This window comes from Passer montanus, unplaced genomic scaffold, assembly GCF_014805655.1.
Source record: "Passer montanus isolate IOZ18808 unplaced genomic scaffold, ASM1480565v1 scaffold17, whole genome shotgun sequence".
Taxonomy (NCBI): domain Eukaryota; kingdom Metazoa; phylum Chordata; class Aves; order Passeriformes; family Passeridae; genus Passer; species Passer montanus.
The window spans coordinates 6,517,298-6,545,021 of record NW_024364270.1 but is presented as its reverse complement, the minus strand read 5'-3'; the positions used below and the strand labels follow the sequence as shown (position 1 = coordinate 6,545,021).

The 27,724-nt window shown below is 35.7% G+C and overlaps 1 protein-coding gene across 4 annotated transcripts in view; it reads right to left on the bottom strand.

Annotated features, from left to right (window-relative positions):
- The window catches only part of PTPRQ (protein tyrosine phosphatase receptor type Q), a 125,851-nt gene that overhangs the window by 29,054 nt on the left and 69,073 nt on the right, over positions 1–27,724 (bottom strand). For 3 of the 4 annotated variants that reach the window (XM_039704215.1, XM_039704218.1, XM_039704217.1), the window contains 8 exons: positions 20,410–20,742; positions 14,030–14,151; positions 10,348–10,534; positions 7,848–8,092; positions 7,173–7,239; positions 6,433–6,591; positions 5,008–5,230; positions 4,497–4,570 (listed from right to left, as the gene is read on the bottom strand). In XM_039704215.1, coding sequence (XP_039560149.1) covers positions 4,497–4,570; positions 5,008–5,230; positions 6,433–6,591; positions 7,173–7,239; positions 7,848–8,092; positions 10,348–10,534; positions 14,030–14,151; positions 20,410–20,742 — 1,410 coding nt within the window. The remainder of the gene's footprint in view (positions 1–4,496; positions 4,571–5,007; positions 5,231–6,432; positions 6,592–7,172; positions 7,240–7,847; positions 8,093–10,347; positions 10,535–14,029; positions 14,152–20,409; positions 20,743–27,724) is intronic. The other variant, XM_039704216.1, reaches the window with a different exon arrangement.

Here is a 27,724-nt window from a genome sequence, read left to right as displayed (position 1 = left end):
TTTCTGGATTAATCTGCCTCACTGACCATTAACTGATGCTCCTGGCTTATGTGAGAATTGGTGATATTGTTAGGAATAACCACTGTAGCAGGTTAAAAGTAATCATAAAGACCTCTGTGATAGAAAAATAAAGTGTTGGTATTCTAATCAGTCCTTCCAGGTGAGAATGAAAGCTCATTCAGAAATGTTTAAATTATTTAGGTTAGTAGTTTCTAGGCCTCTTTCTGAACTTCTATAATGCTAAATTTCTGGGACTCATTTAATTTCCCACCATTCCTGTAATCCTGTACCTAAAACAAAACCCACCCTCTTTTTCTCTTAGGCAACAGTGACAATAAAAAAAGCAAGGTAATTCTACTGCTGGTATTGCTCCCTTTTGTTGACATTCACCTCCACTTGCTGGCCCACTGTAGAAAAACTTAGCTCCTGTTTAGTCTCAAGGAAAAGGAGAAAATGTACCGCTTCCTGCCCTATGAAACTATTTCCCAGACAAGGAACAACATCCTTCCTACTGGAAACACTGGGAAACACCATAGTCTTGGCTTTGTGACTTTTGGATTTGAAAGTATATTGCAGATAATCTGGACTGATGTACACTAGAGAATGTGATTAAAATTCAAAATGATCCTTATTTATCTGGTCACCTTAAAACAGTGGGATGAACTTTTGTAAGAACAAGTGCATGGTTCTACATGTAGGCAGGAATAATCAGCTACAATACAGCTTAGAAAACAGTAGGCTAGGTAGAAATTTATCAGAAGAAAGTGTGAGATTGTTGTAGACTGACACCAACATGAATAAGCAATATCAGGCCTGTATGAAGTGACAGACAACAGAATTCAGTATAGTTTGAAAAACACCTGAAACAATCCTTCCACTGCATTAGTAAAATTTTAGATTTAACACTGGATGTTACAAGGTAAGAAAAATTTTAATCTTAGGTAAAGATAATGGAATAGAAAAACAGGTACATACAAAAATGTTTCAATGAGAAAAGGAATGAAAAAGTTCCTGCCATTCACGATTCACTGTGATGAGGCAAAAGTAGTAGCAATGTGAAAGAAGACAAGAATATCAAAAGAAACCTCTACAAAAGTTCTATCTATTTTGCACTGAACATTGAAGCTTATGTTAAAATGCACAATTAGCATTAATCAAAAAATGCAGATGTTATTAAACAAAACAGTGCTGGTAGAACGCCAACCAAGAATTTAAAAACCCCAAATTTTCTCATGCTTCTTTGCAACAGAGGACTAAACATATCTCTGTATACATGTCTGTAGAGATAATCATGGGCATGGAAAAGGAGACAAAATAGAGAATATCATGACATGTAATTCTGAAGTGGTGCACTCAATACATGATGATAAAAAATTGCAATAATAAAATCCCACAAGGTTAGTTTCTGTGCAAAAGACAGTGTCAGGAAATATTATTTCAATTATTTCCTGTCTCATCAGCTCTATAATTAACATGGAAAAGGTACACTTGCACAGAACTACCAGTTATCCCACAGTGATTTGCCGAACCATCGGAGTTTACAAAATGGTTACAAGCTGCCTTAATGTATTACAAGTTTAGACAGTATTTATCACTGCACCTTAATTATCTCATGGAAAAATGCTGACCTTTTATTGTAGCATGGACAATAACTTTGCAATGAGAGTCATAGATTGTGAAGAACAAACTCCACCTCTCCAGGTCAAGAGGAAGGTTGTGGTACATGAAATATGATTGGATGGGTGCACCCTCTTAAAATGTATCCTTTACTATAATTAAAAACCATTATTGCAGCTGTATATTCCCTTAGACTTCTGCTTCAGTGTTCCTACCTAACAAAATCCCTATTAGCTACAAGAGAATCTGATATGTCTCACAAAACGATTTCTCAAGATTTTCCATATTTTTTTCTGCTTCTAAGACATAATATTAAATTGCACTGAAAGGTTAACTTGATGATTTTTCAGATCAAAGATATTTTATATCAGTAGATTTAGAAACCAGAGTAATGTAGGATTTTTTAAACTGTTATGAATATGTCTGCCAGCATTCAAATTAATGTTTCATTAAAATGAAAGTGTAATGTTGGAAACCTACAGATTTCAGAGATTATTACTAAAGAAGCTAACTGATTTAAAATCAAATTGCAATTCAGATTTCAGGCAGCATAAATTCCTCCTGGAGAGCAGCTGAAGTTATGAGTGCAGTAGAAGTAACTGGGTTGCAAAGATTTATAAAAGCTGACTTTTTGGCATTCTTTCTGAGTTATATTTGTAGAGCAAGCTGTAAGTTCCTATAACCAAACATGTTCTCTAAGGAAACTCTTGGGCAAGGTTCCTCATGCCATGTGTCTCAAGAGAGTGCTCTCTCTTCAGGACCATTCGACTGCAGTACCTGCATCACTTGTGATAGATCAACTTGATGTTGATTTCCAAGCACTTGCAAGAAAGCATGCAAAGAGCTTTTGATTACCTATTCCACGGAAGATGGAATTACTCTGAAATTTAGAAGCTAAAACTGCTTGAAACTTTTAAACTCAGGGCATATAAAGACAACTTTTATGTTGCACTTTCCAAAGCATTCTGGGCTGGATAAATAGTGCCAGATCCTTTCAGAATATTCAGGTAATGAATTAGCATTTCAGGGTCTTCAGTATCAGATCATGTAACAAATTCCTAAAATGGATTAGATGAATAAGGGAGCTCATATCACAGAAGATGAATGCCAAATGAAAAATATGTGCCCACTAAAATTCTTCTGGGTACTCATCCAGTTGTCTTGATATCCATTTTCAGAAACTCAGGGCTAAGGCTCAGCTTAGTAAGTTTTTGACTTACAAATATATTAAAAGAACTTACAGATCTTATTGCAATCTGCTACAAGAGATGTCATTCCCAGTTTTGGGGATATATCAACTTGGCCAAGAAGGAATTATGTTTGATTGCAGACCAAATACCTGCTGGCCTGTTTGCTAGTGACTTTAGAACCAGATAGATTCTATTAGACAATATTAATTTATTAATTCACACGGAGCTGTCTATATATAAAGGATGAAGGAGCTAAAGGGTCATGCCCTCAAATGACCTGCCATTAAGCTCACTGGAATATAATAATAGAATCACTTAGATTGGAAAATACCTTTAAGATCATCAAGTCCTTCTGCTAACCCAGCACTGCCAAGGCCATCACAAGTCCATAAGTGCCACATCTACACATCTTCTAAATTCCTCCAGAGATGGTGGCTACCACTTTCCTGGGCAGCCTATTCAAATGCTTAACACTATTTCTGTGAAGAAATTTTTCCTTATATCTGATCTAAACCTCTCCTGTCACCACATTTCCTCTTGGCCTATTGATTGTTACCTGGGAGAAGAGACTGACACCTATCTTGCCACAACCACCTTTCAGGTAGAGAGTGACAAGATCTCTCCTGAGCTTCCCTTTCCCCATCCTAAATGACCCAAGCTCCCTCAGCTACTCCTCACAGGAACTGTGCTCCAGACCCTTCATCAGCTCCTCTGTCTTTCCCTGAACACGCTCCAGCACCTCAGTGTTTTTTGTATTGAGGAGCTCAGAACTGGACACAAGATTCAAGGTGTGGCCCCACCAGTGCCAAGTACAGGAGGAAAATCCTTGTACCTGTTCCTACTGGGCACACTATTCCTGATCCAGGCCAGGATGCCATTGGCTTTCTTGGCCAGCTGGGCACACGCTGGCTCATGTTTGGCTGCTGTTGACCAGCATTCCCAGCTACTTTATCCCTTGGGCATCATTCCAGCCACTCTGTCCCCAGCCTGTTGCACTGCACAGGGTGACCCAAGTGCAGGACCTAGCACTTTGCCCTGTCCAGCCTCACCCAGTTGGCCTTGGCCCATCAATCCAGCCTGTCCAGACCCCTCTGCAGAGCCTTCCTGCCCTCCAGCAGACCAACACTCCTGCCGAACTTGGTGTTACCTGCAAACTGACTGAGGGTGTCCTAGATCCTCTCAGCCAGATCACCAACAGGGACATTAAACAGGACTGGCCAAATACTGAGCCCTGGGAAATTCCACTAGGGACCAGCTGCCAGCTGGATGAACTCCATTTAGCCACCATTCTTTCGGCCAGGCCACCCAGCCAATTTGTCATGCATCCAGTACTTGTTCTACATCCAACACAGAAGGAAACAGTACAAATACAAACAGAACAACTACTGGCAGTTTGCCAAACAAGATGAACTATCCAGGCAACATTTTTATTGGTATAATTGAATTTCTGCAAATAAACTTTGTCAATACTATTGCCTCTTCATTTAACAGTCCAGGCTATAGTGTCCCTTGACTACCTCAAAAGGATATACAACGCAATGGGTATATTTCTTCAGCCATTCTAGTTAAACTATATCCAAGAAACATAGAGATTATTGACTTCATGGAAACCACTGTATTAAAAAGAAACATGGAATTGTGTAGACTTTAGAGATAGAGAAAGACTTTAGTAAATTACAGTTTTCTTACCTAATGTTTTGACAGGGTCAGAATAGTCAGAATCTGTAAACTGCCCTTTAATATTAGTTGCTCTGAACTTAAATCTGTGAAAGAAAACCAGGAAAAGTATTGAAATATCGTTTATGTGCATTTTCTTAAAAATTGTTTCACTTACAAACTAAAAGAATATATTTAAATTTAGTATAACATAATTTTAAATCATTATTCACCTGCAAAAGTGACATTATGTCAGACAGCAAGAACTGTGTCAAAATCTTAAATGTATAAAAAACCTCAGTGTGAATTACTTATCTCAATTTTGGTTTTATTTAATTTAAGAACTCAATAAGCATTGTTTTTGCTTGAAATTTTTGTAAAAAATTTGTCTCCATATCTACACTCAGGCAAAAAAAATTAAATTAGATACATATGATGATCAATTTTCCTCCTTTTCTAATTTTCCCATGTTTTGAGTGTTTGCATAAATTTGTATCGCACTTAAATCTTTCTCTTGGACAAACATGGAGACAAATGTACTTACAGGTACTGCCTTCTTGGTTTCAGTGGGCCATTACATATTTTGTCTTGGCTGCCTGGTATCAGACATGTAGTATCAGCACCTATGACATATATCTCTTCTTTCCCACTCAGATCTTCTTTTCCTTCTATGCATGGTGGATTTGGAAAGCCTTCATTTGTAAAATATGGCCTTGGTCTGTTGAAGTAGGCATCATACCACTTGGTAACATTCCCATCATGCTGAGCTATTGTCAAGAAAAGAAATAATAGATACAATTTACTTTCTAACCAGACTGCAATTAAAGAAGTTACATAGGAAATTATTTTTTAAGAGCTTAGCATGCTATTGGTGCAAGTAACACAACCGAGTCTATAACTGAATTTGCACTTAAACCCAAATTTCCTTACCATCCACACTATCCATGTTTTGTTAACTCTGAGTAAGCCAACTAAACCATATGTAGAAACTTCGAGGGGCAACTTCACACAGCAGTTCTGCCTGTAGAGTATATTTCTTGTGCAAGACACTTGACTTTGAAATTGAGCATGGCTAGCTAGCTAGCTAGCAAAGAATTATTTCATAAAAAATTACTAGATTTACATACATGGCATACCCAGCAGCTCATGAGAAAAATCTTTACTATGTTGCTTAGCATGGCATTTGTTTATCTTTCAGTTCAAGAGAATCTTCACTGCAATAGTTATGAACTAAATGTCATTAGGATTAGTGCTAAAATTCAAAATTCAGAAAAAAGTGAGGCACTTAAGGTGTATTCATTTAATGTGCATTCTTTACTTCTATACTTTGAAACCAAGTAAAATAAGGTATTTAAATGCCTGGAGTCTGTCCTTCTTAGGTAAAATAAGCCTGGCCATGAGACGTCCTATCATAAAACTCCCACTCACATTGGTAAGCAATTACTCAAAAGGTTCCACAGCACTGTTCACACGAGTAAATGTTCATCAGTCCGTACAAGGGAATAAACATTCTTACCCACAGTGTGCAGAGGGGATTTATAGAACTCTCTGCCCCCATACCGAAATGGAAATATCAGCTGCACATGGCTGCATTCTTTTACAGGCAACACTAATACCAACAGAAGAATAACCTTGCCAAACCCCAAAAACCTCTTATTTATTTTTACTCAGAAATGTGAAATGTTGGGGTGGTTTTCAAGGAAACAGAAAATAAAGAACTGTCGCGATAAAATTAGGGAATGAATAATATTGGTGGCTTCAAACAGCATAGAAGACACTTCACTGGAAAGCATTCCCAGAATTCAGTACCCAGCCCACAGGTATTGTGTGCCCTTATTGCTGTTGCCACAGCAGAAGTGACTTTGTTGTCTGTCTTCTAAAATGAAATTACTGAAATCCAAGAAGTAAATTAAAAAGACAAACAGCCTGAACCTGAAAGCAGCTTTCAAGGGAATTGATTAAACTCTACCTCCAGCTTCTGCAACAAGAACTTGTATCTTCTTGATAGGGCCATGATCATCACTGTAATAACATATTGGCATTCTGATTGTAATTGTTGTATCTGTGACAAGTAACGCTCCACTGGTATCATAAACTGGTGCTGGTTTCTTTTTGGGCCTTGGCGGTTCTGTTTTTAAGAAAAGATATACCACAGAGTTCTGTTTTACAATGTTTTCAGTGGAGGTACATGAGTCAGGCACACAGTTGAGTTATGCAAAAAAACATCTCCAGCATATTTTCAGGGATGACTTAATGTTCTACTTACTGTCTTAAACCTCTAAAAACTATATTCTGGTAAATGCCCATGTATATAATTTTCAATTAAAAGAAAAAAACAATACAAAAGAGTGAGTTTTAATTTTTCTATTAATATAAATCAATGACTTTGTTTATTTCAAAAACTGTGATACTGCATACTTAGCTAATCCTATGTCATATTCTAAACTGTTTGCTGATGGTGACTAAAATACTGAACTTGATATGATTATTTCAGTGAGTATGCATGTGCTTGACAGTATGATTCTGATACAAATAGCAAATGATCAGCAAAACACTACAATTCAAAGGGATGAATTATACATTTCTGTTCCTACATTATGCAGCCCCTAAATAATAGTTCAAGGGACACAGCTGTGTAATCACAGGTGGAACAGCAATTTCTTCAGAATTTATAGAGATTTCAGATACAGCATACTTTATGGAACATACCTTTGATATCCATGGTTATTTTCAATTGAATTTTTGGCCCTGCACCAGCACCATTAATTGCATACACCTTAAAAAAACAAACATTTGTTTTAATGAGTATTGTAATAGCTTCATATTGGCCAATTCTGGATATATCTGTAGCAACAATAAATGCTGAAACACTGCTTCTGTCATTCACACTAGGATAGAACTTACTTTATATTGCTTTGAAATCCTAAGTGCGGTAACGTTTCATTGCTTATAATGTAGCTCTTAAAAAAGAAGTAAGCAAGTTCACTTAAAGAATGATCTTTCCTCCTCCCATGTCCGTCTCTGACTGTTTGAAAGTACTTCATGCACATACTTCTAGCAAGCTGCCCTTGCAGAAACGGACCTTTCATGTCCAGTGAGCAATGTCAGTACTGGAATTAAGAGAGTCTTTTAGTCTTGTGCTCGTGACTATGTGTCACAAATTGCCTTCCTACATGAACTGGTCATCCAGACTAGTGATGCATCTTGCTCCCACTCACTTCATCCTCTTCATTGCTCCCCTTGTTCCTCAGGCTTGCCTCTCTTTGCACCCCAACATTCTTGGCATGAAAATGTCATATTCAGCCAAAGTTTCAAATGAATCTCACACTTATATAAAAGAAAAATAAATACCCCCCCTGCCCCCCCAAATGTATCAGTTCTTACGCTGACATTATAGGTATGTCCTCCTTTTAGTCCTTCTATCATGGCAGTGACTGACTGATCTTTTTTTTTAATGACACTAAGGTTGTGGATCTGGATGGCAGCAGGGTCATCTTCATTGTAAACCATAGCTTGATACACTTGAATATTTCCATTTGGTTCAGATGGTGGCACAAATGTTACTTGGAATTTTGTTACTTCATCTGGTATCTTCTGAAAAGTTATGTTGTTAGGTGGGTCTTCAGGCACTGAAATAAATATTTCAATGACCCACTTAATCAGTTTACTACTATTATTATTAGAGTAAAACCTGAAAAATTAAAATTATATTTTTTGTATATCAGTATTATTTCATTGATATTTTCTGGGTTGTATTAAAAATTCTCAAATAAATATTGCATATGCAAATATTCATAAACACATTAAAAAGCCAAATATCTAGTGAAATCCTTTTCTTAATGATGGCACTGAATGCTGCAAACTTTTAAAATAATTATTAGATAACACTCAGTAGTTGCTACTCAGAAAACTATTTTCTGATTATCTATTTAAAAAGCCTGAAAGCATCATTATACCTCAAAACACATCTGGAGTTGGCAAATCCTTGCACAAGTTGACAAGCAAGAAGCAAGAGTCAGTGAGTATTCCTTTCTGAAAATAGCACAGTATTCCTCTCTTAAGAACAAGCTCCCTCCAACATATAAACAAGCCACCTGTGCTCCTAAGATTCTCTCCTTATCACAACTAAATCTTTAGGAAAAAATTTCCACTAACTGATGCCGAGACGCAAGCACAACATGCATTTTTCCTGGAGGCAGTATCTTGTCAAATGCCAATTTCAGTAGCTTATTCTTAAGACAGCAAAGGTATAAATCATTTTCCCAATGTCCCTATCTGAAAGAAAAGGCTGTAACATTCTTTCCAGGCAGCTAAATATTTATTGCTCTACCTGAGCAGACAAGTATGTGGCATGACCTCTAAATAGTGAAATCAAGCCACGGAAGGTAAACACATTCCCTCAGCCAAGGATTTACATGCAGTTGTCCTGTTTCCCAGGTTTTTTATACCAAACAAATGCTTACTGAGGCTTCTCTAGAGTCTGTGTCAACTGGTCCTAACTAATCCATATACTAAGCTGTACAAACCAGATGAAATGAGATGGAAAAAATAAATCTTTTCCTCTCTAAAGGTACTGCACCTCCTAATGTATCACATGTTGATATAAGGAAAAGAGCTACCAGAAGAGGTACCACAGGATGCTGTCTGTCTCAGAATAGACCCAGCGACCACATAGCCACATCTTTTTCTACAGCAAAATAGCATATAATCTTCCAGGCATAGAAATAGGTAATGAAATCCTTAGAATTTAAATTTAATTATTTAAAGCATTGGAGATATCTATATATATATATATACACACACACATGCATATACATATACATATCATATCAATAGGGACCTTGGATTTTCATACATCAAAGGAAAGATGAATGATAAATAAAGTCACTGTGTACTACATTTAAATCAGACATTAACCTGAGTGCATAACTAAAAAGTTGTTTTGCAGCAGACCCACTAGAGATAAGGTAATTTTGCTTTATACAGAGATGATAATTAGTTAGAATGAAACAGAACTTCAATACCTCTTAAGAAAATATTTTTAGTGTTTTGCTTGTTTGTTTGTTTAAACAATGGAAAACAATTTAAAACCTGCAAGTACTGTAGACAGGGCATAACCATGATCTACGTATGTAAAGTTAGGGTTAAATCTTCCCCATGTACATTTTTATATTTTTGTACTATTTATAGTTTTCTAAGCAAATGCAAATGCTGTCTATTTTTCTTTAACATCTCATCTCTCAGTTTTATTTCTCTGACTAAGTTAACTGCATCATCTGCTTTTGTCACCTTAATATCTTGCTCATTCCCCAGTTTGTTTAGAATCTGTGGAACAGCTGACTCAAGCAGAGTTTCTATGGGCCTTCACTAGCAACTTCCTTCCACAAAGAATACACAGATAATGTCCTCAAGCCTGCTTGAGGACAGATATTATTTATAAATTGTAGGATTCACTTCACCTAATTTTTTATGTTTAAATTTTGCACCAAAACCAAGGATGTTGCATGAAGTTTTCAGTAGTCTCTTAACAGGTACCTCCACAAAGGAGTCATCCCTGCCTAAGACAGGTATCTCATATATACATGCTAATGTATAGACAGAACCTTTCTCTTCATTGGCCATAGAAGTTATCTAGTTAGCTGTGTTCCACATATCCACATTTTACATGGAGCAAGGTAGGATCCCAGTGTAACTAAACGTAAAACTTTGTATTTATAACCATCCCTTTTTTGTTGTCTGACACCTTTTTAAATATTAAAGAAAAAATATTGTGACGACAAATCTGTATTAAAAGCCCACCTTGTGTTCAAAGTGCTCATGTATTTGTCAAATTAAAGAAAAACTGTGAACTTTGATCTTTGTAAAGTAGAAAAAAATTACAAACCTGCTTCAAAAGTGGAGACAATTACAGGGGAACTAGGCTTGCCTTCTAGGAGTGCAGCATTAACATCCCCCGTAAAGGCAATGATCAATACAGAATACCTTGTAAATGCTTTCAAATCAGAAATTTCTAACATTTTATCCTCCTCATTTGTCTTCAAAAACTGAGCTTTATAGTTGTCATTATCCACCTGTAAAAAAACAGTAAAATAAAAATAAAGTTGCTACAAGGCTTGAAACAGCAAAAGCAGGAAATTATTATTTGAATATCTTATTTAAGTTTTATTCTTCCACTTCCCTAACTAATTACATAGAAGGGTTCACAAGGAGTCTCAATTTGGAGACACTGGGCCAGGCAGTTATAGTGACCTGAAACAGGCATCAAACATCAAAAGATCCAGAAGATGAGCATCTATATATCAGAAGATTGTTTGGAATACAATTAGAAAGTTGGGCAGCAATATATAATGTTGATGCAACAGCAGAAAGAGCAATTCTTCTTTGGATATATTAATAGAAGCTCTTTTTTATGAAAGAGTTGGGAAAGATTAATTCTCCCAGCAGAAAACCTGGAAAGCTTTAAGATTCATACTAAAAATGGGAGAACTACAGGAGACCTAGTAATGACTTTAAAATATAAAAAAGGATGTTAATAAATTGAAGATAACCACTGTTTACAGTGTTCACAAACATACAAATAAAGATGTTACTTACACGAAAATCAACTAGAATTAAAAACTACACCATCTGCATTGATATACAATATATATCTAAAAATATAACTAAAACCATGACTATTAATTTATTTATAAGCTAACATAATGTATTGAGGGTTGCTGAGCAGTTTTCAGCACTGAATATTACATGAAAAAGACAATTAAGAATTTTTGAGGAATACTTCAGGTACACTTGTTTCCGTGTTAGAGCAGGCTACAGGTTGAGTTACATTGTGGATACCTCTCATCTTTACATCTCAAATAATCTGTAGTTTTGTAGAAAAATCTCCTGTGTTGGACTTTATATACAATTAATCACTTCTAATGGTATCTTCAAAAACAAGAAAAAGGAAAAAAATTGGTGCTTTTCTAGTGTTTCATGAAGTATCAATTACAAAATTGTATTTATGTATATTCCCACTGCTTCAGTTAATAATGTTTTTATTATCGTTTCTTCTGTGTGTAATTTGAAAAGAGAATTAGGTAGCTGTACAGTAGTTTTCCCACTGAACAAAATCTGTATTAAATGCAGCTGATAAAACATTAGAACAGCTCAAGCGTACCATTTATTTGACAGATAGGCATATATCCCCACTGAGAATTAACCTGAACTAAACTTTCTGATGAATTACACAGACATTCATTTCCTGGGATGGCCATCAAGAGCTGAAACATTTTCTTCTTTCTGCCTATCAAGAATCTGTTCTTGATAAATATAACTATTTATCCAACAGCTAAAGTACAATCACAGCACTACATCATTAAATGTATTTCTATTCTCCATGAAGTTTAATGGTTAAGTTCCATTTTCCTTACCTATTTCCAGGAATATTTTATTCAGAAGTACTTATTCAGAATTATAGTAGAACAAACTAAAACATGACTAGGAGGAAAAATAATGGAGTAGTTTTTAGCTGTTCTGATTCTTAAAACTGCAAGGCACATCCTAGTAATTTAAGCAGAATCCTAATACATTGAGTTATGAGTACTAGTTATTAACTTTTAGTATATAACAGAGGAGAAACCTGAATTATTCTGTTCTATGATACTATTTTTATAAATATTTAAATATACTCAGTTGAGAATAAAAATGAGTGAAGTTATACATACTGGAAGTTTGTGCAATTTGGAGTCTTCATAAAACTTTCTCACTGGGACAATAAAATATATACTAAAAATTTCACTGAAAAAGATTGAGACAGATTTACTGGTCTTTAGGAAGGAAGAGGTTTGTCTACAAAATTCTCCAGAACTGGCACCTGTAGTGCCAGTCATTAGACAGACTACATCTAATTACAGAGAATCCATAAACATAAACCAGCTTATCTGAAATATACTTCGATAAAACCCCAAAAAATGAATTTTGTAAAAACAAAACTGGTTCTCCAAACTGAAAATTTAAAACAGTTAACTTCCTTTCAAATCCTGACAAATTCACACGGAACATTCCATAGATCATCTTCCTTCAGGAGTTTTATTATAACTTACATTGATAAGGTATTTATAATAGTTTAGAGTGTAGATTGAGATGATATAATTTATAACTTTGGAATTATCAGACAGAGAGGAAATGTTTCAATGCAAATTGATAAAATATTAAACCCCCAAAAATTCAAGCTTTGAATACTGAATTTTAAGTTTTATAAAAACCATGAAATGTTTTCCTGCTGATGCACTAAAACACTGTTTAGTCAAAAATGACAGGAATTTTTTACAAGGAAGAAGTCCTCTCTAACTTCATTAGAGAAGAAATAAAACTTGCTATGTAGTTTTTAGTGACCTACCCGTTGGGCCAAGCAATCATCCCTGTAAGTCCTCCCCTTGTCATACATCCTTCATCCTGCCATTCTATTGCTGCAGTAAACCTGAGCAGATTTCTCTTTGCATGTTGTACAATGAACTTAGAGGAAGAGAAAATTACAGGACTGCACATTACTCTCTCTTGTAACTTTTCTGAGTAGCTTAATTTTTTATTTTTTTTTTTACTGATCTCCTTAGACATTTTGGTTACAGAAATATCTCAGCATTATTATATTAGCAGATCTGTAATTCTTATGACAGATTTAGAAAAATTAAATATACACACATAGTCTTACTGTCTTCTCAGAAAACCTAACATTCTGTTTAAAGGCCTTAAATAGTTTGAAGTAGACTTTTTTCCTACTATCTAACAGAATGTTTCAAAATTTTTGAAACTGTAAACAGCAACTTTTCCTAGGTAACATCTGGTAAGCTACTTCCTATTTTCACTTACAGCCCTGTCTGCATAATTCCTGGCAGAACATGGAACCTATATCCTACTTCTCATGGGCTTGAACTTAGAAAGATGCTGTCTTGCCACAGGGCAGGAAATGGGGTTTATTAATGGTGGGTTTAAGGAGTTTTGTAAGTGCAGTAGAGGATGAAAAGAGAAAAGCCACTAGAATTATTCTCTTATGTCAGCTTTTTTTTTGGTTATAAAGATCAAGGAGAAAAAATTGTTATTACTTTGCTACCAAAATACAGCTAATCTGATGGACAGGACACCAAGTGCAAAGAGGGAAATCTAGCTTGACTTTAAAGTTTGCCCTCTGGTGCCGTGTAACTTTGTACAAGTAATTTCCTTTTGCTAGGCTCTCCACTTTGGTTTCTAAAATCACTGTGATGAACCTTTCCTTCCTTTGAAGAAGAAAAAGCAATCATGGTTAAAAAGAGGTCCACTTCCACAAAGCTCAACTACTGTTCTCCTGTATACATTTATAGATACACTTTTTTCCCCTCCAACACCTCTTATTAGCATGTTTTTTAATATGAGCCAATTAATGTATCTTCCATTAATAAATGAATAAACGTACAATTAATTCTTATGTGGAATTTCTGTGGAAATAGACACAATTATATGGTTTTCAACCCACTTATATCTGTCCTGCAACATTGCAGTGGTATCCCCAACCATCTGTATAACCACTGAGTAAAACAGGGTTGCCTTACTGAGGTAACATCTATGAGGTAGCTTGTTGGTCCTGTAATGATGGCAGGTTCACTCCAGCTGACATTAATACTGTGAGGAGATGTAGCTACAACAGTCACATTTTCTGGAGGACCATCTGGAGCTGTAGAAAAAAATGTGTATGTGAATCATGGACAGCAAAGTGCACAAAAAATAACCCAGTATAATTTTAATGGCCAGTAGAGGTTTGAAAAGAAAACTTTATTACACAATTAAGATTACACACTGCTTAAATAACTATAATTTTTCTCTTTTTTCATATATAAGTCACACCATGTGATTGAGAAATACATCTTTCATTGTAACCACTACAATTTTTCTAGAGTATGGACTGCCTACGACTTCATTTTAAATTGAGATTATAGGGTTATTTAATTACAGGTTCTTTATAAGTCTTTCACCTGACACAAGCATAATATATGCAAATATTTATACAAATAGACAAGCATAATATATTTGTTTATGTCAAATGAATCATTCAAAGAACAAAAAATTGTGAAAAGACATCAAATTCTGCACACTAGAAAAAATTTCATGGACTGTCGGAAAGTACAAGTAGAAATAAGTTTCTACATTTCCCTTCAATTTATACTTAGCATGTTGAGAAAATACAGAAAACCCAAACAAAAAAACTGGTAAGAATTGCAAGAGGTCAAGAATGCTCACATTAAGAAATGAGATTTCCCTAAAATTTTCATTTGTTGAGGTGACATGTGAATTAACCTAGTTTTTTTAATTAATGAACAAGAAATTAATGAAATCATAATAACAACTCAGCAATTCTCAGCAAATGGTATTTTTTTCATAATAACCATTTAAATTTCAGGAAAATGAAATTTGGAATAGAATGACAACAGATTTGTAGACAATCACAGAACTTGGCTTCAGGGTGCCTTGTTTTTGGATGTACTACAAAAAAAAGACAACTGTGGAAAGTATCATTGAGCAGCCTGTTAAAAAAACAACAACATATTTGTACATATTTCCAGAACTTTACTTCATGGTGCCTTCATTTCAATCTACCGCAAAAATATCCATATCAGTGAATAGTATATTATAAAAAATTACTAAAGCAATCATACCTATGCTAATCAGAAGATGTGGTCTCTTTTCTTAAACAAGATTAACACATGAATATGTAGTTTGCCACTATTAATCATTAGCTAAGAGGGCTAAATGAGGAAAAAAATTGGGGGTTGGACAAGGCTGCTTAGTTCTTCGGGAAGAACACAGGGTAGGAAAAGGAAAAGAACATGGAAAGAAGTTTGTAACTGTTGCAGTTATGTGTGAAAGATTAATGAGGAAAACAATAACATTTTGCACTATGGAGGTGAAAATTTGGCACCATCATTGCAGAATAAAAGAGAAATATTTGGGATTAGGTAAGGTGCTAAAATGAGTTTAGGATGTTGGATACAGGAATTAGATTCCTGTGCTGGGATTAGCAGGAATATACAAGACTTTATAGGCAGGATCAAATTCAACCATTGGAAGCAGTCCCCAAAAATACTGAAGAGCATGGAACAACTGAATGAACAATGTAACTGAATGAACTGAGTGCACATGAGAGGTGGTAAAAGAGGAGAGTGCTCAGAAAAGGCTGGCTGTCAAGTGGGGAGCTGCAAAAGATAAAACAAAATACAAGGGCAAGCATAGTCCCTGAAAATTAGAATAAGCACAAATTTTATTTTTCAGGTAATGCATGTCAGGATTGTTACCAGTCTTTTAGTGTAAACAATGCTTCCAGTAACTGCAGCAATGATATTTATTGCAAAAGGAAATTTCTGAAAAACAGTATAAAATTATATATATATATAGCTTCTTGGGCCTTCGTTTTCAAACCAACCAAGTTTCCAAAGACAATTTCCCATTTTTTTATAGAACTAATGGATTCTGCAGTTATGCCTTAGATGGTGTGAAATAATTTTAAAGCATAATCTCATCTACAAATTATACAGTCTGGAAGCTACTTATATCATTCATTTCCATATGCATTTTATACTTGATGTATTTGTGGTTATTTGCAAGAAAATTCTGATTGAGTATGCTATATTTAGGTTACTTGTCTAAAGTACATCTAAACATTAATATGTGGCTTATTTTCATTATGCAAAGTAAAATATCAAACATTAACCAAATCATACTGAAATGTAGGAATATTTTCTGAAATTACATGTGTAACTGGGGAGAAAACCAGAAAATTAAAGGTATCTGACATGTCTTATATCTTACAAAAACATCTTTTTTAAATCTGTGTTTGATTCAGGGGATAACTGCCGCATTCTGATTTAGGTTTGTTTGTGAAATTAATCTGGTCAGTATGAAGCCATGATATCACTACCCCCTTTCTCTTATAAATCACAGCAATTTACTCTGGAGAAATGACCTAGTCTTATTCTCTCATTCCCCCATAATCCAATCACTTCCTCTCATAAGAACTTTTCTCCTGGTTTTCACAATAATGCATTTTCTGTAACTAATAACCATCATTTCCTGATTATCATGCTTCTATCCTTGCACAGGAATGTGGGTCTTATGGAGGTCAGGGTCATCTTTCCCATCCATCTGTGTCCTGATGCTAAGGCAGCAGTTAAGTGTGTTAGTTTGAAGATAAGTCTGGATAGCCCATCTTCAAAAATAGGACTGAATACTCCAGTTTTCTAACAGAAATTCTTGCTTGCCAGTTTTGTTAGGATCAGCTCCTTTTTTCCTTTCCCAGCATAAACAAAGCGTGTGCTTCAGTTATTTAATTTTTAATAATCTAGGTTGCTTTTATCTAGTTTTAAACAGTTCTATCTTATATTAGCCCACAATTATTTTCAAATGTTTACTTTTGAGGAAGTATAGCAAACAAAGAAAAACCAGTTCTCCCAGACAAGCTTTCCAGAAGAAAGAACTCATAACAAGACATGAAATCTCATTACTTTTCATCACACAGAAACATTTTTTTAATCATAGCAAGCAACTGGCTATCAGCAGGGATTGGGAAAGAAGGCGCTGAAAAGAGAAGCATAACCCTCTGCCCCATGCTTGTATGTCCTGGCCTTCACGGGACATTGGAACATCTGGGATTTTCCTTTGTACCTCAGTGTATGCTGGCATTAGGGAACTTGGCAGTTTACCAAAAAGAATTGCATTGTGTAACTGTATGAGATCCAAAATGAGGTCAGTGATCTCACTGTCATTCATTTTCCATCTAATCCTGACCCTCCACCATTATTTTTCTCTCAGAAAACCTAAGTTCAGCCAATCTTATTCTCCTCATAAATGTAATAATGAAACATGGGGTAAGTGTAGGTGTGAAGGAAGCAAGAAGTGCTTTCCATAGCTATGGAAAACACTTCTTGCTCTTTCCCTTACTGTGACACAGCACTGTGATCTTTTGTGCTGGTAACTACATAAATCTAAGTTATGATGGAAATATTTAATCTTGTAGAATAGATTTGGCTCTTGGGCAATCAATCAGCTATGTAATAATAATGGTGCCATCACACTACTTTATGAGACAGTAAGATAGTTCCTGTGAGGATAATCTGCAAGACAGAAGGCTGAATAATTTATCTGTGTGAGGTGAGAACTGGGCTGCACTAACAATCCATAATATTTTCAGAGTAACTCTATAACCACTCTCAGTACTGAATACTGTCATTACTTTTTGTTTGAAACTTGCAAATAAGTTAGAGAATCTTGAAAATAATTCCTATAGTCTTACATTTTTCTTCATAATGAACAACTGAAATAAACAGCTAAGATCCTCACCTTACTCCCTGGATAGTCAGAATTATTAGGCATTTCTGCTTTAGCACAACAATCAAATCCTCAGAACTTGTAAAAAACATTTAGTAATTATTTTATGTAATTTTTGCTGCTCTTGATGTTTCTTCTCTTTATATTCTGGAAATTAGTCTGTTTTCACCTTATATGCTCCTCCTGAATATGATCATAAATAACTTTTTGAATATAATACTTGAATATTTTCTTTACGCTTGAGAGAAACAAAAATTTCTGAGAATCCAATGAATTATGAAGAAAAAATCCTTTGACTATTATTTCATAACAAAGGTAACTTTACCTTTCATTGAAACAATGTCTTACATTTCTTACAGAGGCACTTCTTGAAAATGAAGTGAAACAGTGCCTAACTTCTGCCCTCAAATGTGCAAACACAACTCCCATTGATTTTATGGGCTAAGTACTCAGGGTATTTTACATAGCAGCTAAGCACTCTTAAGCCCTAACAGACCATGTATATTGGCTGTGTATCAGCAGGCTAATCCAGAGGATGCTTGGCCCTGTTCATGAGGGAGAGGAGAGGGAGATCAACACCTGCTTTCTGCATACACTTTACAAGGCTGCCCAGAGTGCCGAATCTGCTTGGTGCATTCTGAATTTCTCTTTCCTGATATAGGCCGTAGCCTTTGCAAAAGAAAGGGCGGAACTGAGGGGATTTTTAACAGCAATTCTAAAAACTAAGCTTTGAAAAGCATAAGGTACATAGAAACCTGCCCTTGCTAAAGATCAGCCAGTGCTCATGGAGGCTCCCAGCACTGCTGAAGCATGGACGCTGCCAGATGTGTCATGTCACCTTCCTCTTTTTTTCCTCCTCAGCTGATTGCCATTACCCCAGGAAAAAGACCATTGCCCAGACATGACATTTGGAATAGTGCCTATGCTGCCTTGTCTCCACAGCGGTGTGTTTCATAGGCAGCAGTGCTGCCTACTTCCATCACTACAGATACAGGTCAGCAGCCCCAGACATTGGGCTGGAAGAACTGGTGGAACATTTATACCTTCGACCCACCACTTGTAAACTATCTAATAGAACACACAGAGGACCTACTGCTGAGAATGACACTGAATTGGCGTGGAAAGGGCTGCAGTCTATTGAGATGTTTATACTTTTAACTACCATCTTTTCAGTGGAGCTGGATAGGAAACTAGCTCTCTCTTAAACCAAATCATCACTATCTGAAGAGGAAATAATAAAAAGCATCCTAACTTTATGCAATTATATGTGTTTTCATTATCTGCTTCCCCTTCTAGTTTAAATCCCTAACTTTTTTAAACTCAGCAACAATTTTTTAAAGTATTTGCATACATCAGCAGCTGAGTTCTATCATTTTAATAGAAAGAAATCTCCCCAGAGCTGCTGGTTCAAGAGTTTCTCAAGTTGTGCAGAACTTCTGTTATCTATTTTCTGCTCCATCTGGGCTTGTTGGTTTTTTTTCTTCCACTTAATTTAAAATGTTGCACTGTTTTACAGGCAGAGCTTCCCCATGAGTCACTGGACAAAGAAAGTAAGTGCACATGAGAATGACTCTGCAGCTGATTCCAGCACTTCTCAATCCAAAGGACTACTTATGAGCTTTATAAAAAATCAGGCTGTTATGATGTTTACTATCACAGTGTCCACACATCACATGATTATAAAAACCTGAGTGGGACAAGGTAAATATCTGGACCACTGTGTAGTGCTTGGCACACAGCTCTTTAAGTCCCTGGTAGCTCTATTATTATTATTACTTTGAAAGGGGAAATTACTAAAAGAGCTGCGATTAAGTCAGGCAATCCGTGGTGATTCTCAGTTGTTCTACAGAGGCCAAATTTCAGATATTCTCTATCCTAGGATGGCTGCAAACTGGTAGGGAAGGTCATATATTCCCATGACAACTGCCTAAATAATTTATGTTTCATGTCCCCTTCTGTCAAATATTTTGTGCTGACTTATTTATGACAACTACCTCTTCTCTTACTTGAAAACTTAAATCCTCAGCTGAGGCATGATTGTTCTAATATATGTCATGGCAATCCTGTACATGTCACATGACTACTCTGATTAGTAAACTCTGTAGGTGGATATGGTTTTGGAAAGAAATCTTAATCCCTCAGAAGCTATTGCTTAAATTCCATTGCCAAAAACACACAACAGCATTTCAGGAAATTTTTACAACTTAATGAACAGACTTCTAGCCAAAGAATTAAAAAAAAATACTTTTTTCATTGGCACACCCCACAGGTGAAATTGTATTGAAAAATGGCATATCAACTCATACTAGCAAAAATTCAGACTTACCAAGTCTACACGTGTAGTACAGCTGAGGATTGAAATACTGTTGGGTAAGCAGTAAATATAAAAGAGTACATAAAATACATTGAAATATCAGTGTTGGGTATGTATACCTACCACACAATTTATATCATACATATATATATATTGTAGGTCAAGAGTTGCTATAAATCCTTATTGATTTCACCAGTATTGTAGGTCTATGAAAAAATAACTTCTAACAAGAGTTCTTGTTATTTAGATGAACATCACATTGTTATAGCATTATGAGACATGGCAGACACCCGTACTTACAGCCAGGAAGGGTTTGAGTTGAAATCCAAGGTGAAGAAGTGCCATAACCAACATTTGTACTGGCAGCAACAGCAAATCTGTACCATCTGTATTTTTTCAGTCCATACACTGTGTCTTCTATCCAGTCATCCAGGACATTTTCATATAAATACTGACGCTTCTCATATTCAATACATTCCATAGCCTCCCAGTCACTGCAGTGGATGGATTGTAGCTGTGTGGTAATCTTGTAGTTTTGAAAGTAGCCAAGGATAGATTTTGGTGATCTCCAATGCAAGGTCACACTTGTTGATTGCACATTGGAAAAAACAATATCCCTGGGAGCACTAGGAACTGCAGATTAAAACACTTGTAAGATACTTTAATTTGAATGAAAAGTGATTGCAACTATATGATTTTTATCCACTATTGAAAACATATTTTAATAACCATATGTAAAGACCAAGATTCAGCTTTATATATTTAATACGCAATATTTCGAATGGCATAAATCACATTGTACATATTTATGTAGCATACATTTACTATAGCTTTTGAAATAAAGAAACATCTTTTCAGGCATGGGATGGAGGACCAGCTTTGAGAGGTGTGACATTTCTACTGCCACTTTTGGGATGCTGTCTTAAATAATAACTTACACAAAGTTATTTTTCTACGCTACCCATAGCATCTTTTACTGTGGGTTCTAACTGGGGTTCTTCACCTCTCAATTAGAAATACTCATGTGTCTTCCTCTTTCTTGCTAATACATGAAATCCTCACACAACACATCAAGGTAAGTTTAGTAAGTTTCCTGTTTCACCTTCGAAATGAAAAGTATCAATACATGCAATATGTTTATCTGGCATTATAGAAGTGCTTTACAAGAACATTAAGAGAAAGAGCTGAATAAAAGATAAAAAATAAACTTCCCACAAACTTTGCTTCCATTTATTTTATATGCAGGCTATATTCACATCCATGAGACGGAAGCAATGCATGTATGTACATACATATACATGTACACACATTTACCCTGTCTATATTGAGTCAGCAATGTACTCCCAGATTTCACAGACCAGTTGCAACATATGGTTTTGTGCCATATCACATAGTCATAGAGAAAGCTAATATTATCTCTAAGACTCTGTAAGACAATACTAATACTCTATGGCAAAAAAACTGCAGAAAAATCAGCTCAGAAATCATTGTATGCACATAGATTTAAAGAGTGCTTTAGAGTCTTTGGGGGAAGAGGTATCACTGGTAAAAGAAAAACACATGATACATCCTCAGACTGAAACTGAAGAAGTCCCAAGGCTTACATAAAGAGGAAAAGGATCCCAGACCAACGTTACTGGGGAAAAAAGAGAAAACACTCCTTTTCATTTTCTTTCAGCCTCATGGGAATATCTGATCTTTGCTTCTGTCTGCAACAAATTGTTTATTTAAATCATAAAATATAATAAACTAAAAATTCTCCACTAAATATGGATGTTTAACAAGAAAATCTGAATCAGACAAAGCTGTGTTGATGAAAAGGTTGAGAAATTAAAAACCCTTCAAATGATCCCAAAGCAGGTGGAGTCTGTAGGAGAAGGAGTAGGCAGAGAACCACAGGCCCTCCCCTGTTCTTCCACTGAGCTGTCATGCACAAGTATGCAATACCCCAGCATGCAACATAGGCTCCCATCCTGCTACACACTAACCAGACACAGAGCAAGAGCAAACTATATTAAAAAAATCTTTGCTAAAGACAACTTCCACCATTATACTCCATCCTAACAGAATTAAAGCTGTTTTTCTCTGCTGATATTAGCATGAAGATAAGTACAGAAAGTAGTAAAAAACATCAAAACATGCAGTACTATTTTTGCTTGCTCAGATTTGGAGATGTAATACTTAGTTTACTCCCTTTCAAAATAATAACTGCAATATTGTCATAGCAATTCTATAAACTGTAGTAGCTATTAGTGTAAATTACAAGAAATTTCCTAGTTTGACTACTACTTTATGGGAAATAAAGGCAGAAAAATGCTGCGTGGTTAGTAAATACTACTACATGGTTAGTAGAAAATAATTTTTCCTCCATAAATCTTCTACTCTGTTGTAATGAAAGCTGTTAATATCTGTTAAGATACTGCAAAAATACGACTTTTTACACACCCAAATATGATAATGATAAAATGTGGGATAGAATAGAAAACTAATTAGTGGGCTATATTTCAACACAGATGCAAGGATTTGCCATAAAGCAGATAGTAACTGGTTAGTTGCTGGGTGTTAGTAGGAAGGTGGAAATATATGCCTTCACTTGCTCAAATGTGGAGCTGGTTAAGCCCTGGTGGCACAACTGCAGTCTCTGAAGGTGAAACAAGGCAGGTTAAAGAGGCTGATCACAGATGTATGAAGAGCAATGCCCATTGTCTAGACATGGTTGCCTTTCCTTCTGAAGGAAAGCCCCTGATTCCCTCATTTTCAACATGCATGATGACACAAAAAATAGCAATTTTGCAGTAAAGAAGGAAAAGATGCTTGGCTTTCACAGAACTAGAAATTATATCAGGCAAAATGATGGTGGCTCTGATTTGTGGTCTCTCTGGCAGACTAACAAATTCTAATAAATCCAGCCTCTATTAGCCCTCCTTGTGTTTGGAAAAGAGACAAGCTCGCTGAAAGTGGGAGAAGAATGGAGGGTGGAGAAATGATGTTTCTCTTTCTATCTCTCCTTTTTCCCACTGGCTGCTGAGGACACTCATACACATTGTCTTCACAAGGCTGAAGGTAACACCTGGGATTGTCCCTGTAAGTAACACTACATGAAAACCACAGTTTTAAAAGATAAACTTGCAGGTATCCTGATAGCAGACAATCAGACAAGAATTTCTTCTTCCACACAAAAGCTTGGATAACTATTTCATGTTGTCTTTTTCCAGTTTATGAAGACCCTATAAACAAAATATTTTGAACCTAAAAATAAAGGGTCAGTCAGCAGAATTCACAGTAAAATTTTCTCTGTCATTCCCTAGACAGACCTTTAAAATTAAATCAGAGCCTTAAACTTTAGTCAGTTTAAAATCAAGCTAATTTTGTCTCCTTCCTTACATAGGCAAATCAAAAATAAATGTAACCACTCATGAGAACAAATGAAAAGATGTGACCTGAAACTGGAGCAGATCAGAGGTTTGGTCCTAAGGCCACAGTGAAGAGCAGTGACACCCAGTGGCACAGTGTCTCTTGAACTTGGTGATTGTGCCCAGAGACAATTTCAAGACAGCTATGCTATTGGGTTACAGATACAGAGGATTACAATTACTCTAGCATGGAAAATCAGATTTCCATTCCTCAAGAATGACTAAAATTCCCCCAACTTTTTCTCTCCACAGATGTTACTGATTTGAACAAACCATTCCATGCTTCCTAGAGTAATCATGCAGCTTGTCTAAATTTTCTAAACATGACTTAACTATGATGAAGTGATCACTGTTCACACTAAAAATTATGGAAGCCAAAAACTGCATATTTTTCAATTATTATTTCAGGTTACATTGGAACTGTATAAAGACTTATTATCAATTCTTATGCACTGACAATTTGATATGTACCTAATGGGAATTGTATTATTAATCCAAATTTCCCGAAAGGTGAACTGAAAGAAAAGGCATGAAAAAAGTTGTGTTTGTGGTATTGTAAGAAGCTAATTTCGGAGGAATGTGCTCTGATTAGCTAGTGGAAATTCTCATCCTAATCCCAAATTTAAATTTCCCAAGAATCATACATAGGATCCCTTAAGTCTCATCACATATCTCACAGTCTTTCCCTATTGTATTATGCTTGCTATAATTCAACTATCTCTTGGAATAGGGAGTTTTTCTAAGTCTGAAACATTTGGTGCAATATATTCCACCTAATTTTCCATGTAATAGTTTCTAATTCAGCTTTTGAAAGCCAGCCGGGGAGCTGGCAGAGAGGTTAACCATGAAATGCTGGTGAATTCAGTTTCTGGAATGGAAGAGGAATGAGGTATTTTCAGATTCATCTACCATTGCTCATATGATGCCTAAATTTCAATGAAAAGTAACTGAAATCAGATCTGCATGGGATTTTAAGCTCCTAAAACCTATTTACATGCCTGAGCTCTCACTGAAGTTGACAGAAAGTTAAACTCCTAAATAGAAGTTAGTTTGGCAGATCTTGGCCCTATGCTTGTCTGGCTACAATGCTAATCAGCCCTTCCAAAGCTGGTGGACTGCCTTTAGATTAGGTTTTTATTTGATAACATAAATAAAAGGAAATTCTTGGTAGAAAAAGCACTAGCACAGTGGAAAGACTCATATCAAGATGAAATTTGCCAATAGAACTGGTTTAAACTAACAAAAAACATTATTCACAATGCAAAGATAACCTAAGGACAGCAAAGGACACATACACAAATCTGCTGAGAAAAGAGAGGTTACGGCTTTCTGTGGAGACTTTTGTGGAAAGCAACAACTACAGCTGCACGGGCCGTGAACAGAAGACAGTAATATGATATGGCATAGTTCCTAACAAAGTTAATAAAAAAAAGCCTGCCTACAGAACAGCTGCTTGTAGCTGGAGTTTGGATTAAAAGGACTGCGGCAGCCTAGAAGTCTGTTGAGCGGTATTAAGAGCATCAATAGGAGGAAAGTGAAGAACAAAGTAGAACCGACAGCAGTGGGCACACACCAAAAAAAGTCTTCAGAAAATAGAAATAACTAAAAAGAAATATTCTGTATTGATTATCTCTCTCTTTTGAAAGCTTAGTTACACAAATGAGTTCCATGGGTTTAGCTGATAAGCCTGATCATACTAAATACTAATAGAGTGTAGAATGCTAACTTCAGGAGGACTCATCATGATACAAAGTCCTGCTCAGTATGAATAAGTACATCATGAATAGGACCCAAATTATTTGCTAATATAAAAATGTAAAAAAACCGTAGACTATTGTTCCCATTACTTGGGACTTACATTATCAGACATGCTTTAAATGAAATTGCACTGTTCAGAGCACATCTTAAAAGAGCCTCTATGGACCATGTTTCTCAGTCCTTAGTACATCAGAAAACTCAGTGTCCAACTGTGGGATCTAAGTACTAAAAATAAAATCATGCAAATCTAGAGAGAAATTAACTTTTTTAAGCTAAAAAGAGTAGTGAAAAGCTGCCTGTACTCAAGTCTTAAATGTTCAGCTTCCATTAAACCAAAACACTGTCTGCTATTCAGTTAACATTTGTATTTGACCTGTAGATGCTATCCATGTCAGCTTTGTACATATATGTCACTACCATTTCTTATATACTAATGCAGAGTTGATCCAATCCCTACAAAAAATACAAAAATTCCTTTATCCTATGCTATATGAATCATCTGCTTTTATCAACTTTCTTATAAAAATCACACCAGTACAATTTCATTGGCACTATCCAAGTGATACTGCATTTTTCTAGTGAAAATTGCCCATCAACCTCACAGCCATTAACTTAAATTTAAAAACAACTAATCATAAGCTGTAAAGAATTCCAAATTACATAAAGAAAATTACATCTGGGAAAAAAATTAGTCATCTTGGAAAGAAGTGTTTCAAAGATTCTTATTCCTAAATCACTCTACAATTTTTGGATGATTTTACTTCAATAAAATTTTGAAATGCAAACTTGCAGCAGGGATTGAACATGTGAAACACACAGTCCTTTTCTGCATTACTGGCAGGGCACACTGAAGCTCTGACATTTCCAATACAGTGGGTCTTCAGCGGGTTGATTCCTCAAGATAACCAGGGCAAACCACCTGCACTGCACATCCTACTTGCAGCCCTAAGACCCCTTGAGGGCATGGGTTTAAATATTCTTCCAGTACATCACAGTCATCTGTCACTTTCTTCACTACTTAATGAGGAAAATCATGCAACTCCAGCTCAGAGCTGTCATGAACTGCCAGATCCCGAGAAAAGGATTTATGGTGAAGGAAACAGCATTTCCTTGGATGTGGAGATGGCTTTAAGCTCTTGCTATGCTGTGTGCTTCTCAAAGGTTTTGATTTAAAAAAGCCCACATTTTCCAATGGGAACTTCCATACTGGAGATACAAATCCAGAACACTTTGAGTGCAGAGAGTTAAGACACTTTGTGCACGTATAACAAAAGATGATGCTAATTTGCCACCTCCCCACCAAAAGACTTGAGAAACTTTCCCATCACCAATTCCTTTAGGCACTACTCGCCGTTATTCACAAGGCATACTTCTGTGTATAGCTACAAGTTATTAATGGGCTGGAAAATGAAGCCCAGGTTAAATGAAAAAATGCTTCTTGGGCAAATTTCTAGCCATATTTCTTCTAAATGTAAGTCATTATGAATGCATTTCTGTTTAGCAAAAAACAAATAGTAAGGACTGTCCCCAGAGTACAGTGGGGGCCTCAACATCTTGTTAGACTGTGTTCTGGTATAATATCAGGTATGACTAGCAGTAAGGGGGAGAAGTGGGAGAATTACTCTGTGTGTCTTAATAACGCAATCAATAGCATTAACAATTATCATAAACAATTAACATTAGCATACTCAGAAAACAAAGGAAAGTCTATAAAGTAAAATCTAAATTTAAAAAAATTAAAGCAGAAGCTGTTTTTGTTTGGTTGGTTGGTTTTTTTTAATTATTCAAGCTTTGCATACCCTTAAGTGGCTTTTTAATTGTTCTATTTTTATTGTAAACTAAATGACTGTTACACTTGTCCCAGATTTGTGAGTTAACTGAATAATCACAGCTTTAGTGTGTCTTTGGGAGAAGTTTGCTACTATTTTATGGCTCTCTCTTGCTTCTAAAAATTCACTCAACCTTAATGAAATTTTATTTTAGTATGTGCATTATCTTGAAAATTATCCAAAGACATTATTCAGTCATAAAATCCTAACTCATTTATGCATGTGTACGTATACTATATTATCTTTCATATCCCTTATAATGTACTTAATCACAAACTAATACTACCACTACAAAGCTGACAGCTTTTATAACATACTGCAGCCTGGTAGAGGTGGTTTACCATGACAATGGAACTAGATTAGACAAAAAACACTACTAATCTCCTCATAAATTTAAGCTTCATGATTCATGTTTAATTGTACCCAGATATGAACAGATTTACCTCAAAAAAGGCAAACAATCTTGCCAAGAATTTAAAGGTCAAATGCTATGCAGTGAGACACTGAGCCAAATTCGATTTCACTTTATGTCAGAAATAAATGCATTGTCAGTGACTCAGTGCTGGCTACATATTCTGTGACTAATCTTAGACCACCATAAATAAGAAGCTGACA